Consider the following 18,219-nt stretch of genomic DNA (forward strand, 5'->3'; position numbering starts at 1 on the left):
AAGTTAATATTTTGGCATTCTGCAAGCTTTTTGATACTTAATGCTTTATAAATGAATTAATTTCTACTTGGATCTTTTTCTTTAATCATTATGAACTACCCTGTGCAGATTAGTATTAAGCACTTTGTATAATATAGAAATCAGAAGACTTGATTCGTGCTGGTGACAGTGGTAAGGTCACAATATATACAAAACCTTCCTATTTTGAGTTTATTGATTTTTCTGCACCAATATGCAAATATATTTAATTCTTTTTTACTTTAAAAGCCTTTACTATGGACTCAGTACTCTTGTGGTCCAGGCAATTGTGGATAGGGATTAAGATTGGCTTCTGTTCTCAAGAAGCTTATAGTTTATGCAGGGAAATAGGCACAGAAGCAAATAATTCATTCATAATATGATGAATTATAAGGGTAAGTACAACAGAGGAAATGACTTGGGATTAAGAAAAGGAGTCCTGGAGGAGATACAGTTTTAGTTAGCATGATAAATTAGACAGACAAAGACACTGGTGAAAAACATTACACGTGAAGGAAAAGGACTGGAAGAGCATGGAGCTTGCTGAAGCTGGAAGAGCAGCACACACTGTGACACAGTTACATAAAAGGAATGTGAAGGGATGGAGGAAAGAGCTGGGTACTGACAGGACTCAACAGAGTAGAGAGATTAGAGAATTATTTAAAATATGAAAACATAGGGCTGGGGATTTAGCTCAGCGGCACAGCGCGGGCCTGGCAAGCACAAGGTCGTGAGTTCGATTCCTGGTACCGCAAAAAAAAAAAAAAAAAATGAAAACAGAATGGCTCATTGAAGACAGAAGTGAGAGACAAGGGAGGAAGCTCCATCTGTCAGTTCTCTCAGATGTCAATGTAAGGAATAGTACGGACTTGGGCGGAAAGTGGAAGCCAGGCGAGGCCTGATTTCAGGGCCGACTGGATGTGAGGTTCTGTGGAATATTAAAATGGATCTGCATATACAGAAGGTGCATTACTGAATGCAGGGCTAGGAAACATCACACCTGAAGGTGGTGTGATGTATTTTGGTTCAGAAAAATCAATCAACTCAAAATAGGAAGATTTCGTATATATTGTGACCTTACCACTATGACCAGCATGAATCAAGACTTCTGATTTCTATATTACAAGAATGTGGAATTAACAGCACTCTTTAAACACAAATAAACTCAAGCAGATAATAAAAAGCTGAACAGCACGGCTGTAAAGTAACTTGCATGGTTGCGACTGTTGAAGTAATTGCTGCCTTTCTTCATAAAAGAGTAACAGAAGAGAAGTCAAGTAAAGCAAAGTTCCAAAACCACTAGCAATTAAAAATAGTGTCGAGGCTACGTAAAGCATCTATGTCATAAAGTTTGTCACTTTCAACACTATTTGCTGAAATAATTTACATTTTATGTTACTGTAGTACTTTTCAATTTTATATCCTTTATTTCTGGCTCAAACCATCCATTTCTGGTAGCTATTTTCTCCTTCCAACTCATTGTAAAATACAGTGGCACCAAACAACATAGGTACATTGCTTTACAAATTCTTTAAAAAATCAAGAGATACCACCTAATGAAAAAATATTCCCCTAGTACTTGCAGAAAGCATGTATCTGTAGTACACACACTAAGTTATTAAATGCTTACTTAAAAAAAAAGTCAAGGTCATTACTATCTTTCAGAACCTGTGAATTTGTAGGAATATTTTTACTATTAACACACAAGTCATAATTAAAAATCCATGTCAAAATGTATGGGGAATAGATTGAAACTACAGGCATCTAAATGTACAGGCTTATAATTTCTAACTTATAGTTCCAAAATTCATGCACTTGAAACACTGGTGGATAGCTAATGTAATTGGTGGCAAAAGCAGATCTGTGCTAACATGAGATCATTTGTAGTTTATTTTTTCAATGAAATAGAAATGTGCATAGAATCCTCTTTAGAAATATATGCATATAATTACGGGGTGCTTTCAGAAATCCTTCTGGAGGAAAGTTTCATAACATGCATTGTATGTGATATATAATAAAAATGTGCCAGATATTTAAATATACATAAGTATCTTACCACAAAACACATTGCCATCACTCCCTCTCAAAATACTCTCACTTCAGACCCACTTAGCTCACCTTTCTTGCCACATTTCTCAGCAGTTCTGCAAGTTCTCTTTCACAAACGCCTTTTAGTGGCTGCCTCAATGGTCTGAATCAATTCAAAATGTTTAAAGCAACTTGTGTCTAATAAAAACATTATTGTGTGTTCTCATCCATCTTATTCACTGAGTCTGCCACTGTGGAACTTGTGGCTCTTCCTTAAATTGCAATGACCCCATATTGGAACGACCATGAGAAGCAGATATTGTGCATGAATTCATGATATCAAGGAAGCCACAACATTGGAACCAAAGCCGCTCATTAAAGAAGACTTCCAGAACTGCTTCAGAAAGTGGCAAGAATGATGGGATAAGTGTGTCTGAGGTGAGGAGTATTTTGAGGAGGATTAATGGCAATGTGTCTTTTAAAAATGTATTTATTAGTGTACGACATTTACATTTACCTTAGGGAGTAGGTACATGTACTTAACATATTTTGATTATTTTCATATCACACCCCCTTCCGACTCTCCTTCCTCTCTCTCTAGATCTTCTTCCCCATTTTCATTCTTACTATTTCTATTATTACAGTTGTTATTATCATTTCATGGTTGTGGCAGATAATGACTACATTCACTGTGAGTAGTTGGTACTTGAGGATATGCCTCTTTCTATAATATTTTAATTTAAACATTCGCTGTACATTTGTCACACTTTACACATATGGAAAATTCTGAACTTGAAAAAACAACCGTTCTCAAGAAGTTTACTTAATAAATTGTATTTTAGTTTAATTAAAAATAAAAAAATAAATTTTCAGTGGTAGAATAATTTAGAGACTCAATATAACTAGTTTGCTAGAATTAAGATTTTTTTCCATTGTCGGAATTGAGAGTTTGATATTCACAATATAGTTCTCAGTAACGATATTTCCAGCATTCTCCTTTTCCCCCAATTATCCTTTCCAAACACTTCATTTTTACAGCATCCTTATAAAATAATTAACCTTGCTATAGAAATGTAACATTTTTAAAAGCCCGCATTGCTTTTAGAAACACTTTGATAGAGTTAGAATTAAGAAAAAAAGTAATCTTGAGTAAAGTAAAGAAAAACAAATATAGCAGGGATATATGCAGTCTTACAGGTAGGATCAAATTGTCAACTTTGAGGAAAGTGGAACATACTATGGGATTTATTTAAATTAAAAATATCAGTTGACTGCTTTTCCAGTACATACTGAATATATTTCAAACTTGTCTCCAATCTGCTAAATTCCTAGGCCTCTTGAATAAAATCCTGTGTCCAGAAAGAGAAACGACTGCCATTTTGAGCTTATTACACAAGGTGAGGCGCAGTTTGTTTATTCCGTCATCCTATTCTACTAACCATGTTAACCAACTCAAACAGTCTGAGAGAAGCAAGAGTATGATGATGACAGTTGTAGAAACAACTCAGGAAAAGCAATGGCAAACACAGAAGTGTCTACCTTGAGAAAAGTAGTTCTTGGTGGAGATCTGATAGTTGTCCTTTGAAATGAATCAACGTATTATGCATTATTAAATGAACAATTGTCACCAACAGGTGAAAGTTATTTGAAAAATTATTTCATCTCAACACAAAATAAACTGACTGAAAATATAAAGGGTTGGAATCAGAGTTATTCATACAGGGTCCTGGATTATCTAATGGCATCAGGTCAGAGAGATTATACTGCAAGTTAACAGTACAACAGGATTTAGGGGCTAGGGATTTAGCTCAGCGGCACAGCGCCTGCCTGGCAAGCGTGAGGTTGTGAGTTCGATTCCTGGTAATGGAAAACAAAACAAAACAAAACAAATAGTACAACAGGATTTAGAAGTTTATCAACTTCTATTACATAATTTTGAAAATTACTGAAAAGATGTGTGCTGCGAGAAAACTTCATAGGAAAAAGTGAATTCTTTAATATTTGCATGATTGTTTTTTAACCAAAGGACAAAGTTGTATTTTAAAAAAACTGTAGTTTATTGGAGATGACTATGAAAAATTCTCTTTAATATTCTATGCCTTTTCTCATATATAAAAAAGCATACCTATGGAGTTACTCTGTAAGTAAGTAGATCCTTAATAATAATTATGTACAAATAAGCTTAATAAAAATTATGTACAAATTTTTTATAAAATGAAAAATTAATAGAAATATATTTTAAAATAACTATATAACAACAATAAATTTGAGAGAATAACACTGAACTTGTGCTTTTTCTCAATTTCCAAAATGTTTTTAAACTAAGAAGAAATAAGTTGATGTTTTCTGGGTCTTTTGTTTTTAGTGAAGCAAGGGGTAAGATCAGGGCCTTATGCATGATTGTAAATACAGTAACATTGTTCTTTAGCTCCAGATATTTCCCTCAGTGAAGTATTTTTTTTATAAGAAAAGGTAATGTGTCAATAACTTAAGAATTTTAAGCCAAGTATTAAGCATTTTTAAGGAAAGAGAAAATAACAATTAGACAGTGGACTTCCAAACTACTATCATTTTCATAGACAGACACACAACTGAAAATTTAAAATAGCTATTTCCAAATGTCATAACTGTGTTTAAAAAGTAAAAGATATGAAACAATTCCCCACAATCTGGAAAGTAAAAGCTGATCAACAAGTGGTTTTCCACCCCCTACAAAAGCATAAAGATAAAATTTTCAAAACAGAAACCAGATAGAGACTCATACTTCACAAACATACACACACACACTCACATACACACAAACAACACACACACACACCACACACATATAGCATGATTTTGGTCAGAGGCAGGTTTACTATAAATCAAATCTCTATTCTTCATTTTTTCTTAAACAAACATGCGTATCATACACATAATGTGGAAAAGAAATGACAGGAATAGAAACAAAGCATGCCTTATTAAAACCTTACCACATTTTCAATTATAGTAGGAAGGACAGACCCAACTAGAAGCATACCTGTGGCAGGGCTGAATTGAGCTGTCTCTGGAGTGAGTCTCTGTCATAGATGACATCCTGCAGTCTTTGCTGTGCAAGTGAGAGGCTTTCCTGGGTCTCCCGAAGAGTGTCTAGAAGACGATCCCTTTCATCTAGCATATTCACCATAAGTTGCTCAAAATGGGAGTCTGAGTCCGAGCCACTGCTTTGGGACCCCCTTTGGCTCATTGGGGTGTCCTCGTTAATCGTGGGCATCACTTCACACATCATTGCTTAAAGAAAGTAAAGATGGAGTCAGTAAAGAAGTAGTGTACGAAAACCCTACCTGGTTATCCACTCACTAAACTCTTTGCTGCTCATGAGTCTGTCTCTTTCTCCTACCCACTGCCCCATCTCTAACCCAGATGGATAGTTTTGATCTCCATGAAATAGGACCCTTTCCCTTTCTGTGGCTGACTCGTGCTCTCTCTCTCTCCTGGTGGCAATCCATGTTATATTCCACCAACTTGGCTTCACCTGATTTTCAGTTTTCATTTTTATGATTTACCCCCACTTAATTCAATTTACATAAATATGTTATTTTTAAATTTAAATTTATTGGTACAATGTAGGTATACATAATGATCACATTCATGATAGGGAATTTGTATCTGCACATGATATACAGTACCTTTCTTTGGTTGCAAGTTTATGAATCTCTTGAAACTACCATATCTAAGTTAATTATTATTATATTGTCAACGGGAAGTATGTGGTCTGGTGAAGTTGTAAGAAGTAGAAAATTTTTGAATGACTTTGACAGTTAAAGTGAATTAATATTCATTGTTTCATTTAGAAAATCCAGCAGGAATTGAATATCATAGATAATAAACTGCTTTTACTTTCTCATTTTCTCAACAAACTTTTCCATACCAACTAAAGTTTTATTAACATTATGACTTTCAAGCTGTTAAGTGTTATTGACTGAATTAGGCAAATTTTATGAAATAAGCTGTGATACAACATTCATTTTCATTATTCTGCTACTAATCACTCTTGATATTCTTTTATATCCTGCTAGATGCATGGTCTGGTTTCTGTCTAAACATTACAAAATCACACTCTTTCAAATATTCCACAGGACAGATGTGTTAAATTACATTAGCTGATTTAGTAACTTCACATCTCAGCTGCTATTCACAAGCTTTAAATCATGAAATAAATGAACTGTTCAAAATATTTTAAAAATAATTCATTAATTGGATTTAAAATCTACAGCACAATTATGGAAAGGCAACATCATACAATATCTTTATTGTTTGTTTGTTTTTGGTTTTTTTCTGGTACCAGGAATTGAACTCACGACCTTGCGCTTGCCAGGCAGATGCTGTGCCGCTGAGCTAAAACCCCAGCCTCATATAATATCTTTTTAAAAATTAGCCTCACTTTCTTTCATCTGCTATTTTATCTTTTTAGAAAGTCCAACTCAACTCAATTTCAGTTATACAATGACCAAGAGCTATTAATTAGAAAGCTTGGGTCTGCAAAAAGATAATATGGAGAAGGGATGGTTTGGCATTGATTCTTGAATATTCTTTGATTTTATAATGTAAGATCAATTCATTTTTCTGCCTACAAATTCATGTCCTTGGGAAAAATATTTCTGGTGATACTTTTTTAAAAATGTCAAAATTTAACACCTCAATAGGTAATTATTTTTTATGTGCTTCTTCTTATAAATTGTGCTCTTGAAGAGAGAGTTTGATAATTTGTGAATGATTCATCAGGCCTCACAGAAAACCAAGAGAAACTTTTAATATACTAAAAGGAAATTATTTTGTGACTGATGGTCTATGCAATTCTAGGATAATGTAAAATGCTTTGAGCTTTTGCTCATTAAGCTACCTGAAGGCAAGAACTTGACTCATTCAATTCTCTTGTTCCTACTTATTCTAAAATAAATTGCACAGTAGGCATATAGGATGAATTTACACACACACACACACAAACTGCCATTGTTAGCCAAATCACATTTTTATTAATTTGACTTTCATTCAAAGACTCTCTTAGATTAAAAACACTTATCTGCTACAACTTTTCTTTAGATTGATTGAAAAAGAATTAGAAAATAAAACAAAGAGTTCCAACACATTCACTTATTTAAATGACTAGCTCACATCTCATGCATGAAATCCACATATTAAACAGCTGTGTCATTCTGATAATTCATCAGCCAGAGCCAGTTTGTGTATTTTCAACATTTAAGGTTAAAACAAAGTACTGGGGGAGAGAATGATAACACTGTGACAAATTGTGCAAAAACAATCTTAAAGTTTAAATTTTATGATTATCTAAACATTCTTAAATCTGTATTTCAAACTATATCCTTCTTGAAAGCACTTTTAATTACTTACAACTTTACATTTCAAGGAAAAGCATAACTATAGCATTTACCCCAAGTACAATTATCAGCAGAGTAGATATCATAACCCTGCACAACCTCTTGTATCCACCATAGGGCATTAGATAGTCACAAAGTTTGGACTCTCCGGTCATTATAAAAGACAGGCCTTCATTTAGTTAGTCAAAAATTTCTATGATGGGAAAGTAGTTGAGGACTTAGAAAATCTCTGAAATCTACACTCAAAAGAACTTGATTCTATTTCACTTCTTAAGCAAGTAGGGCAAGTTACTTCACCTGCCAAAACTTTAGTTTTCTCATCCATAAAGTAGGGGTAATAATCTATGCTTTTCTAAAAATCTCACTTTAAGGACTCAGTGAGGTACCCAAGAACACATATCAAAAGATGTAAAGGTTTGTTACAAATTCAAGTATTTATTTCTATTATTACATGTCTGAGATTTATCTTTGCAGAAATAATAGTTTATCTTTATGACTCCTTTTGCTTATAGGCCTAAAGGTTTAATGTTAGTGACTACTAAACTCTCCAAATTGGATTTATAAAGATCAACAAGGCAAAAGTTACTTAAAAACTAAGATGAATAATTGTTCCTTTTTAAATTAACAGTCAACCCAAATAATTAAATAAAATCTTTTCTTTAAAATGAAAAAGACCCCCAAAATAAGGCCACTTTCATGAGTTGTTTTAGTTCCTGCATTAGAGCTTAGATTTTTGCCTAATATAAACTGCAAAACATATGAATAATCCTTAAAATATAATGCAATATTTATTAAATGCATATTTCAAGTATCAGAAGCAATTAAAATCCATATAAACTCTTTCACAGAATGCATGACATCTGAAATAACTTTCAATATCCAGAAGGGCACCGTAATTCAATATTTTGTGAATCTCGCTCAGTATGTTACTTTTCATTTTTACAGTCATTTTTAATGTTAAAAATGCAAACATCAGATAATTTCCTCCAAAACCAGAAAGCATGCCGTTTGCTTGGGTATATGTCTCTTCAACATCCTCTTCATCCCTAAAGTCAATTTGACATATAAATAATGTTAAATTCATCTAGATACCGGTAGTTCATTAAATTACTGAAGCTTTCAGTACCTAGTTAGAGACACTAGGAAAAGGAATGATAAGCCTGGTTAGTTTAATTATCCCAGCGCTTAAATTTAGCTTGTCAAATTTTATACCAGGAAAACCAACTCCCATATTGTTAGCACGTAACCTTGACTGTCTTCTAAATCTCTCTGGCTTCAAATAAAAGTTTTGAATGCTCATTGGAGTCACGTCCAAAGGATTTCAAGATCCTTAGCAATATATGTCATATATCCTAGTCACATATGCGAGCCCTCCGAAACGCTTTTTCTGTCAATGAATAACTCTTTAATCATATTACTAGAGTGCAGACCCTACTATAGGCAAAGATAAAATTATTCTGTGCAGTGAGTTTGTTCTGCAAAGATCGTGTCTTTAGAAGCATCCCAACTCCTCCTCCGTTAACCTACACGGAGTAATTAGAAGCGAGAAATCCCAGCCATTGTCTGATTACATTACATGAATATTCCTCCCCCTGTTTAACTCTTGGAAATACCCTGTCCTCCGGAAATATTATGATCACCTCTAATGGAAGCATTTTCCACTTTCTTTACCTTAGTGCCTTCACAGATGGCCAAAGAGCCAGTTCACCCACCCTCCTGGACAGTTCTCTCTCAGCCACACCCCCACCACCACCCTGAGGAAGTTGACTTCATAATTTCCACACTAAAATTGCTCATCCTGCCCAGCAGCAGAGAGACAAGTAGCAGAAGGCAGAGAAATAGGAGCTGAGGAGGGGTGGGAAGCCAAGGTACCTCAGGGTAATCCACCAGGAGGAATTGGCTTCTCACCTTCCCTGGGGGCAGGGTGGGGCCGGGGGTGGTGGTGAAAAATAAAGCAGGAGGGAAACCTGGCAACTCAAACACAGTTTCTGTACCTAATGTCTGTAATTTCGGGTCCTGCCTCTTCAGTGGATCAGTGACAGCCGCAGTCTCCCGCTTGATGAGAGGGGCGGCTCACGCCCAGCACTCCTGGACCGTTTATTCCCCTGGCCGCAGGAGGAGAAAGGCTGCTCAGACACCCGCGGGTCCCCGCTGCCCCGGACCGAGCCCCGGCTCCAGGCTGTGGCAGCGGCTCCGCATCTTGCCGCGGCTCCGTCAGCGGCCGAAAGGAGAAGCGTCCATCGGAAAAATGGCATATTACAAATTTTGCTTTGGGAAGCAGAGCTCGGTTCAGACCATTGTCAAAGGGAGGAGAGGGGGAGGCGGCTCTTAAAGCAGCAGCGGCCCCTTTGCCCGGGCGGCCGCAGCTCCCCGCGTGCAGCTGGAGCCCGGGGCGGGGGGCGGGCCGGGGCGCCCAGGGTGACTTTTGGGAACTTAACCCAGGGGCCCAATCGCTCCCCCTCTGCGCCCCGGCCGCACGGGGGTGAGGAAGGGGCCCTGCAAAGGCGAACTTCGGAGACAGGCACTGGGTAGGAGTCTATGATCTCTCCACCCTGTCCCCGCCAGCCGCGCTGGAGTTTGGGGCTGGGGCGGGGAGTTTGACAGTTAAAGGGGAGCGGGCGCCCCGGGGGTGGGAGAAGCAGGACGGATCCTCTGCGGGTACCCAGCTGACTGCCGCCCTGGGGTCTTCGTTTCGGTCACAGCAGCGGCTTCTGCCCCGGGCAGGGCAGCAGTGCACGCCCCCGCCCAACGCGCACCCGGTTCTCCGGCAGCTCCCCAGCCGCCCGCTCGCGCGCACCGCTCGGCGCCGCAGAACCAACCTGCTGGGAGCCGGGGCTGCTACAGCATCTTCTCTCACTCGCCTCGCGCGCTGCGCCTCCTTCCGTCTCCTCCCCTCCTCCTCCTTGGCAGCCTCCGCCTCCTCTTCCTCTGGAACAAGGGCTTCCCCTGGAAGCTGCTGCAGTGGTTTCCACCGGCCCTTAAATAAATTCTGAAGTAATCACGTCTTTGCTCTCCTCCTCACGCACACGCGCTCGCTCGCGGACTCTCTCGTCTCCCCCGGAGCCGCTCCCGGGCTGCTGGGGCTCGCCGGGGTCCACGTCCTGCGTGCTGGCCAGGGCCAGGGTGCAGCGAGGAGGAGAGGCTCCGCCGTGGCCCACCTGGGCTGCTCGCGCACACACAATGGTGCCTACGGGAAAGCTCGCGTGGGCACGCGCTGCCGGGGTGGGAATCGACCTGGGCGCCTTCTGGCTCGCTGGCCTCGGCTTGCCATGGCTTTAAGCCGCTTTTTCTCCGGGCAGAACAGGGCGCGATGGTCCTGGTTAGGGCACCTAAGTCAAGCTAGGGTGTGGCGGCATCTGTCACTTCTGGCCACACTTCTTTTCCGTTCCTTGGTTTGGTGTTGGACTGTGCGCTGAAATACTTCCTGCCGAGTCAATTTCAGCTTTGAACAAAATCTAATCTTGACCACGCTCCAGCTCCCCTTAATACCTTCTCTCTGTCTCTGTGTGTGTGTGTGTGTCTCTCTCTCTATCTCTCACTCTCTCTCCTCTCTGCCTCTGCTGTCCACTTCTGTAGACTATCAGGGATAAAAAGGAAGCAGGAGACAAAACCAGTACCAACTAAAGGAAATGATTCAGGTAAGGAAATTCACCTACCCAGGGTTTGGTGAAAAAGAAGACGTCATACATGAGGGAATTGGGAACAAGGATAAAACACTGAGCATGATTTGTCGGTGAGTGCAAATATCTTCAGAGTGTACAAGAAACTCAAAGACATATTTTTCTTTTGTGTAAAGCAGAGTTCAAAGTTAACAAAGAAAGAGTTCTCAAAGAGTACTCAACTACTAACTGGTTTAAATAACTATGATATTCAAGAAATACTCTCCTTCTGGGGACAGTATCTAATTCAGTTAATAATTCTATAGTGGTCTGTGATGGCAAGTTCATGATCTTACTCACTTCCAGCCTGTTATTCAAATTTTAAACAAAAATGAATTTTATACATATTAAGTATAAATATATGAAGAGTCAAGTAGAACACAATTTCTCAGACGTGGTGGGTTCCTATGAATCTTTTCATCTTGTAGATTCTGAGTCACAGAAATGGGAGTTGATCCTGAGATTCTACTTCTCAAAACTCCTCGCTGGTGTCCCATTTTACCCAATCAACTTACCACTTAGATATATTAAATAGCCATAATCGTAGGAAACCCATCCTATTAGGCAGCCCAGCCTATTTTCAGACAGATAGAATACTATAACTGCCTCACTGTATTCATCAGATGGCATTAGTCTTATAAATTTCACTCTCTGGAATCCCATGGACAACTCGAAATGTCTCTTATATAGGAGAAATTTTCATATTTTAAACATAGCTATTATGTCTATCAGTATAATAATTTGTTCCTTATTAAATTTTAATTTTAACTTCATTGCCAATCAACACTGTCAAGTCAAGGCTCACATGTTCTTAACATTTCCAAGTACTGACTTGCCTGGCTCCCACTCACTTCACAAATAAACATTTAAGTTAACGTGAGTATAATCTCCATATTTGATTGACACAAAATAGTTACATCATTACCCACAGTTGATGTCACAAAAAGGAAAATTTGATAATGGAAGAAATATCCACAGAAAAAAAGAAAAAGAAGATAATAGTCTTCATGCTCACTGTTTGTTTAGAAACTTCATTCTCATTCCTAGTATCATCAGAACTGCAAAAGGTACTTGTCAGAAGGAATGTTGCAGAAGGCATTAGATGGAAGAATTCATATGAGAAGATAGGAGTTACCATCTCTACCAGCTTCCCTAGTTTGGTGGCCCCTCAAATTTAGCATATAAGAAAATATTTAGAATAGTTTATCACACTCATTGTTCAATTGCATTTCCAAATTAACTGATTCACTAGGTCTATGGTGTGATCTAATGATTTAAATTTCTAATAAGTTCCCAGGAATGTTAATACTGTTGGTTAATATCCCACTTTGACAATTATTACTCAATTATTACAAATCTTGAGAAATTTGGGAATGAAAAAAGTATAGAGCAAGAAAAAGAGCTGCTAGTATTTTGTGTTCAAGGCAAAAGATATCTTACACAAATATAAACACATTCTTTATGCTGAAGTTTCATCTACTCCTAGTGACTTTAATGACCAGCCTATCAATGCTTAAGAATGAAATATGCTTATCTCCTATATAGTCAACTAGATTTAGTCAAGGGTAGCAGAAGTGCCTCTTTCATTATTAGTCTCCAGACCTAACATCAATGAAAGGATTTAGTCTTTAGAGGCATATATTACAGATTGTGTTTAGATGCCCCCCCCTCAAATCCTCATGCCATTACTGGGATGGGCTTTTCAGAGGTCGCTGAATCTACAGCATGGAATTGATTCATTGTACAATGCTGGTAATAAGGGGTGTTGGGATTAAGGATGGGTGATTGCTGGATCAGCACACTGATTGGCTAGGAATCACCCTAATCCCAGTAGATTGGATACAATATAAGGAACAGAAAGAGGCTTGTGTTGCTCTCTCTTGTTGCTTTTACTGTCTTTTGTTGCCATGAATTGTTGTTCCTATGCCGTGTGCCACCATGCCTTGGAGCCAGCTGATTATGGACAGCTCTAAAAACTATGAGCTATGTAAACCTTTCCTCCTTTAACTTTGTGTGTCAGGTATTTTGTCTCAGTGAGAGAAAAGTAATTCTCATATCAAGACAGCATATTATAGTGGCATACTTGGGGTTTGTGTCCTGCACATTTTATTTCAATTGTGACCTTTGTGTGTATATGTTACTTTAAATGATTAGTAAAATGAAAATAACAAAGATTAGTAAAATGAAAATAATAAAGATCAGTAAATGACAGCAATTAGTCTTTTAAGGACAAGGATAATCTTAATGTAAATACAGTGTAAGTGGTAACTATTAAAATCAGACATGTTCATCATAATAGCACCTCATTGCAGTAATACAGAAACACACTTGCAAAACTATTTTGCTGATATTGAAAGTAATTTATATTAACATTATAAAACACAACTGACATTTTCCATCTCTATGCTGGCTGTTGAATTTAAAATGTAAAGTGTTGGTGAAACTCTATATCATTTCTAATGTTTCTTTTCCTTTCTTTTTACTCTCTGTAATGGTTTGATCAATCTTGCGTTCTTACATTTGGTAATCTGAGCAACTTCGTTGAAGGAAACAATATGTAATGTAACAACCATGGTTAGTTCCTACCATTTTGTTTTGAAACCCTGCATCATTTTTATTGTTTTTGCTTTGTTTTGTTTTTGTCTATGTTGCTATTTTATTAATGATTTTTTATTCTCTTTAAAATAAAATTTAAACTGGACTTATATTTAGAAATAAAAGTAATTCACATCATACATTTTATCAATAATTTTGTAGGAAGATGAAACTCATGATAGTTTTGATTTAAAAGATTCATCCATTATTATAATGCCGCATTACTTATGGTAAATAAGTGTTTAAAAATCTAAAATATATAGTAAGTCAAATCCAACTGAAGTAAATTGTTTGTTTTCTCCATATTCCAAGGTAAAAATCAGTCAGCTTACTGAAGTGTTGGTAAGTTTCTTCCACACAGTAATCCAGGTTCCTTTCTGGTCTGTACCCTGCCATCCCTTGGGTTTCGCAGACAGTGGGTGAAGAGGGTATTAGAAGTACATCCTCTTCCTAAGAAAACTTGGTCCTGCATGACACACTTTTTCTCACATTGCTCTAGTGAGAACAACTCTTATGGCAACATCTAATTATAAGAAAGGCTGGAAAGGAAGATAATAGCCTAAAATTGGAAGAGAATATGAAGGCTTTTGGTGAAAAACTTAGCTGGTCTCTCCCATATTCTGTTTATGAAAATGATACCAAAAATAAAAGATATGCATAAAAGGTATGTGCTGGAAAATATGTGTAAACTCTGTGATGCACAAATTTAAAACAGATTAATTGCAATTGAGACCAATGATACTAAAATTGATAAATTATATTTTCACAAATAGCAACCATTACTTATTATGTAGATTATTATAGTTCTTTGTATGTTTATGTTGTACATTACTGTTTTTATCTGTCAAATATGCTTATTATAGCCTATTAAGGCTATAATAAGCACATGGTTGGTGAGCCTTGTGTCTCCACATAAATTTATATGCATCAAATCTCACAAGATGAACTGCTGTGAAAAAGCTATATTAATCAAATTTTATGCATTTACGTGGGATTATTATAAAATCTAGCAACTTGACAAACATTTTCTGACAACTTAAAACTAAGAATTCTCAGTGTTCTTGGAGAAAACAAACTTAGCTATTTTTTGAAGTCTTTTTTTAAAGAAAAGGCAAGTTTAGAGTTTTATTTTGTATTCAATAATATCTGACATCAAATCTAAGAACAATACAAGGGCAATGAAAACTAATAAAAATAGTAGTGTCATCTATGATATTTTTCTCCTTTTTAAAGCAAAATAATGTTATTGGAAAATTTTCACTAACATTAAAATCACCTTTTCCTTGGTGTTCATTCCTTACAGTCACACAGAACCCTTCATGGATAGTAAGCTAGACAACTAAAGTAAGTGATATGAAAAATCTTCCTGCCAGATATAAAGATTCTTAGAGCAATGAAGAATATAAATGTATGTTTTAGAAAAACTGTGAAGAAACAGCAGCAGTTTTAATCCCAGATTTAGAAGACCAATTTTGAGTAGTCCTAAACAGTTGAAATTATATGGTAAAGAAAATCTCATCAAAATTATATATGTAAATATATATATATATATCTTCAGATAATTCATAATTGGCTATATGAATGGAACATACAGAAGTGAATTAATGAACATACAAGAGTGAAAAGTGGGAGGGAGGCCAAGACCAGCAGCTATCTATTACTGAAGTAAAAATTATGCTAAAACTTTACAACTTAAAAAAAGAATCATTTCTTATTCATCATTATATATGTGGGTCAGGAAATTTGGGAGGGTTTACCTGCAGGGAACCTGGCCAACACCCCCAGCTGTCTATATGAGGGGTACAATGAAGGATGACATTGTTTAAAAACAGAGACAATATTAGGAATGCATAAAAGCAGGGCTGGGAGATCAGTGCCTCAGCAGGGGCAAGAGCAAGACCTCTTCAGCTGACCCACTTTTAGTTCACTAGTGAGAAGTATAGGGGAGTGGTGGGGCACTTTTCCTGGAACAGTAACAAAGTAGTAGAATGAGGAACAAACTTAACATCCCAAAAGAAACAACCCAAGACCCTTCAACACATCTGGGTACATGCCCTCCCTGTCCTCAGCAGATCTCATTCTCCCTTGTGAAGGCCAAGGCATCAGTCCCACTGAGCACTCAGCTGTGTCCAGGGGAAAACGGGACTTTCTCCATTTCAATTCGGCCCACAAAGCAAGGCAAGGATGGCTTCGAACAGACCCTAGCCTCAATTCATAATTTGTGGCCCCAACATTTACCTCATAGTTCTGTTTCGGACTCTCTCATGTACATGTAATTAAGACAGTGGTTACATTTGAAAGACTAGGGGGGAGGAAGCTAAGCAGATGGGGCTCTTCTGGGATCTCTCTCTTTGCATGTGTGCATGACCTTATTGCTTCGCCGTATGATATTGGTAAATGGGGTAGTTTAGACTTCATTAGTCTGGCAGTTTAGAAACAGACGCATTCCGAAGAGCAAATAGTAAACAGCAGATAGCAGAGCAAAGAGTAAAGTAAAGAGCAATAGTAAAGAGCAAATAGCAGAAGCTGATAAACTATTTAAAACCCAGCTTACAGGTTATATAATGTCACTTTTACTGTACACTGATGTTGAAAAACAGCCAAGTATTTGCTTTCCTGTTACTTAACAAAATACCCAATACCCACAATTTAAAGGAGGAGAGGGTCAGTTTAGCTCAGAGTCTCGGTGAATTCTATCCATGATCAGCTGCCTCTAAGGCAGAAATATCATGGCAGAACAGCATGGCAGAGGAGGCTTGCTCATGGCAAGGCAAGGAGAAGGTAGGGAAAAATTCTTTCCCTTTCCACTCTATCTAGGCTACATGGCTATTGGTTGGTGCCACCCACACCCAGGGTGGGTCTTTCCTCTTCAGTAAATCCATCATTCATACCCAGAAGTTTGCTAAGCCAATCAGTAGACAAACCTACTATCACACAACCACAGTTCAATCACTCCCAGAAGTCCCACCTATGAATGCATGAGGCTTTGGGAGGACATGTAGGTAGAAGCCATACCACTTGCCATTAATCAAGTGTCCTTCTCCACATCAACTTCATACCCAAACACATGCTTAATACCATACTGAATCTTTCTTAATCTCCATACTTAATGTCCATACCATACTTAATCTCCAAAACAAAACAGTAGCAGTTCATAATTTTGCCTACAATAATACAACTACTTCCTCCCCAAAATATCAAGAGTTCCAATATTTTTCAAAATCTAAGTCTCTTCTGAGACTCAAGGAAAACTCAAGACCCAAATGAACCTCTATAAAAATAATACCAAGATACATGCATGGGGAAAACCATTCCATGCCCAAAGAGAGAAGTAGGAAAATAGAAAAAGAATCAGTCCAAAGCAAGATCAAACTCTAGAATCTGGGGCACATAGTGGTAAATGTGAATCCCAAAGGTTTAGGAAGTACCATTTCTATGGCCTCACCAGTTGTACCCTATAAACCTTCTCTCCTGAACTGCCCTGCCTTATAGCCTGTAGCCATTCCACATTCCTGGCATATCTAACTTCCAAATCATACTGTGCTCTCAAGTGCTCCTCCTCTGCTTTCTAGGGCTTCCTTTTGAAATCTGTGAGGAAATTTTCATGACCCCACGACTCTTATATTCTGCATGGCAGTAAAACTAACAACACAAGAATGACTCCAAGATCTCACATCAATGAGAACAACAGCAGTGACTCCTTGGATCATGGTTTCAGTGGTTCCTGAGTACTTGGATGGTAAGCATTACTCAGTGAAACCTGGGGAAGAAATTCCCTAGGACTCTCATCTTAAGCAGGAGCACCAAGCTCTCTTTCCAAATGAAAAGTTTACATTTTTGCACTCTTAAACCTGTGATGGGTGAAGTCTTGCTGGTTTCTCATATCTGTCTTCTTTTTCCTGTACCCAGTCTTCCTTATAGTGGCACTAATCTCCTTGGCAGGCGCATGTCCTTTGGACCCAACTTTACATGTGGTTCCTTATGGGCAAAAATTTAATTTTTTCAAATTTTTCACTACAAACTTAGCTAACAACAGCCAGAAGTATCCATGCCACATCCTTCATGTTGGGATGCCTTTGAATTTCCTCCACTAGGTCAATTAATTCACTGCCCCTTTCTCTTGCAAAGTCTCAGCATATGGGAAAAATATCTAGGGCAGGAGAGTGGTAGTGCACACATGTAATCCTAGGTAGTTAGGATGCTGAGAAGGGAGGATCACTCAAGAGCCCCTCTCAAATCAAACACAACATGAAGAGTGTGTTGAGAGATAAGAAAACTACGTGTGATATGCATATTGAACTACCCCTAAATAGTATCTGAAACAGGGAGGAGCCTATTTGAGTTTAAAAGAAACAAATTTGGATTTCATGATGTTGAGTTTTATTATCTGTAAGCCATCCAATTAGACATATTCAAAGAGAGTTAAAAATGTCAGTCTACCACAGAGAAATCTGGGCTGATGAAAAATGTTTGGAAATTATTTTTTTTTTTTTTAGTTTTTTATTTTTTGGTTTTTCTCCGGTACCAGGAACCGAACTCAC

General features: G+C 37.7%; 1 protein-coding gene across 8 annotated transcripts in view; it reads right to left on the reverse strand.

Annotated features, from left to right (window-relative positions):
* Ppfia2 (protein tyrosine phosphatase, receptor type, f polypeptide (PTPRF), interacting protein (liprin), alpha 2) overlaps positions 1 to 10,402 on the reverse strand; it is a 453,918-nt gene extending 443,516 nt beyond the window's left edge. For 4 of the 8 annotated variants that reach the window (XM_013518006.1, XM_013517988.1, XM_013517990.1 and 1 more), the window contains exon 1: positions 5,066 to 5,314. In XM_013518006.1, the coding sequence (XP_013373460.1) occupies positions 5,066 to 5,314 (249 nt within the window). Of the gene's footprint in view, positions 1 to 5,065; positions 5,317 to 9,418; positions 9,827 to 10,243 lie in introns of those variants that run through there. The other 4 variants (XM_013518004.1, XM_013517995.1, XM_005374377.2 and 1 more) reach the window with 3 other exon arrangements.
* Positions 10,403 to 18,219: the final 7,817 nt, after the last annotated feature.

This window comes from Chinchilla lanigera, unplaced genomic scaffold (genome assembly GCF_000276665.1).
Source record: "Chinchilla lanigera isolate Chin_1 unplaced genomic scaffold, ChiLan1.0 scaffold00004, whole genome shotgun sequence".
In the NCBI taxonomy this organism is placed as follows: domain Eukaryota; kingdom Metazoa; phylum Chordata; class Mammalia; order Rodentia; family Chinchillidae; genus Chinchilla; species Chinchilla lanigera.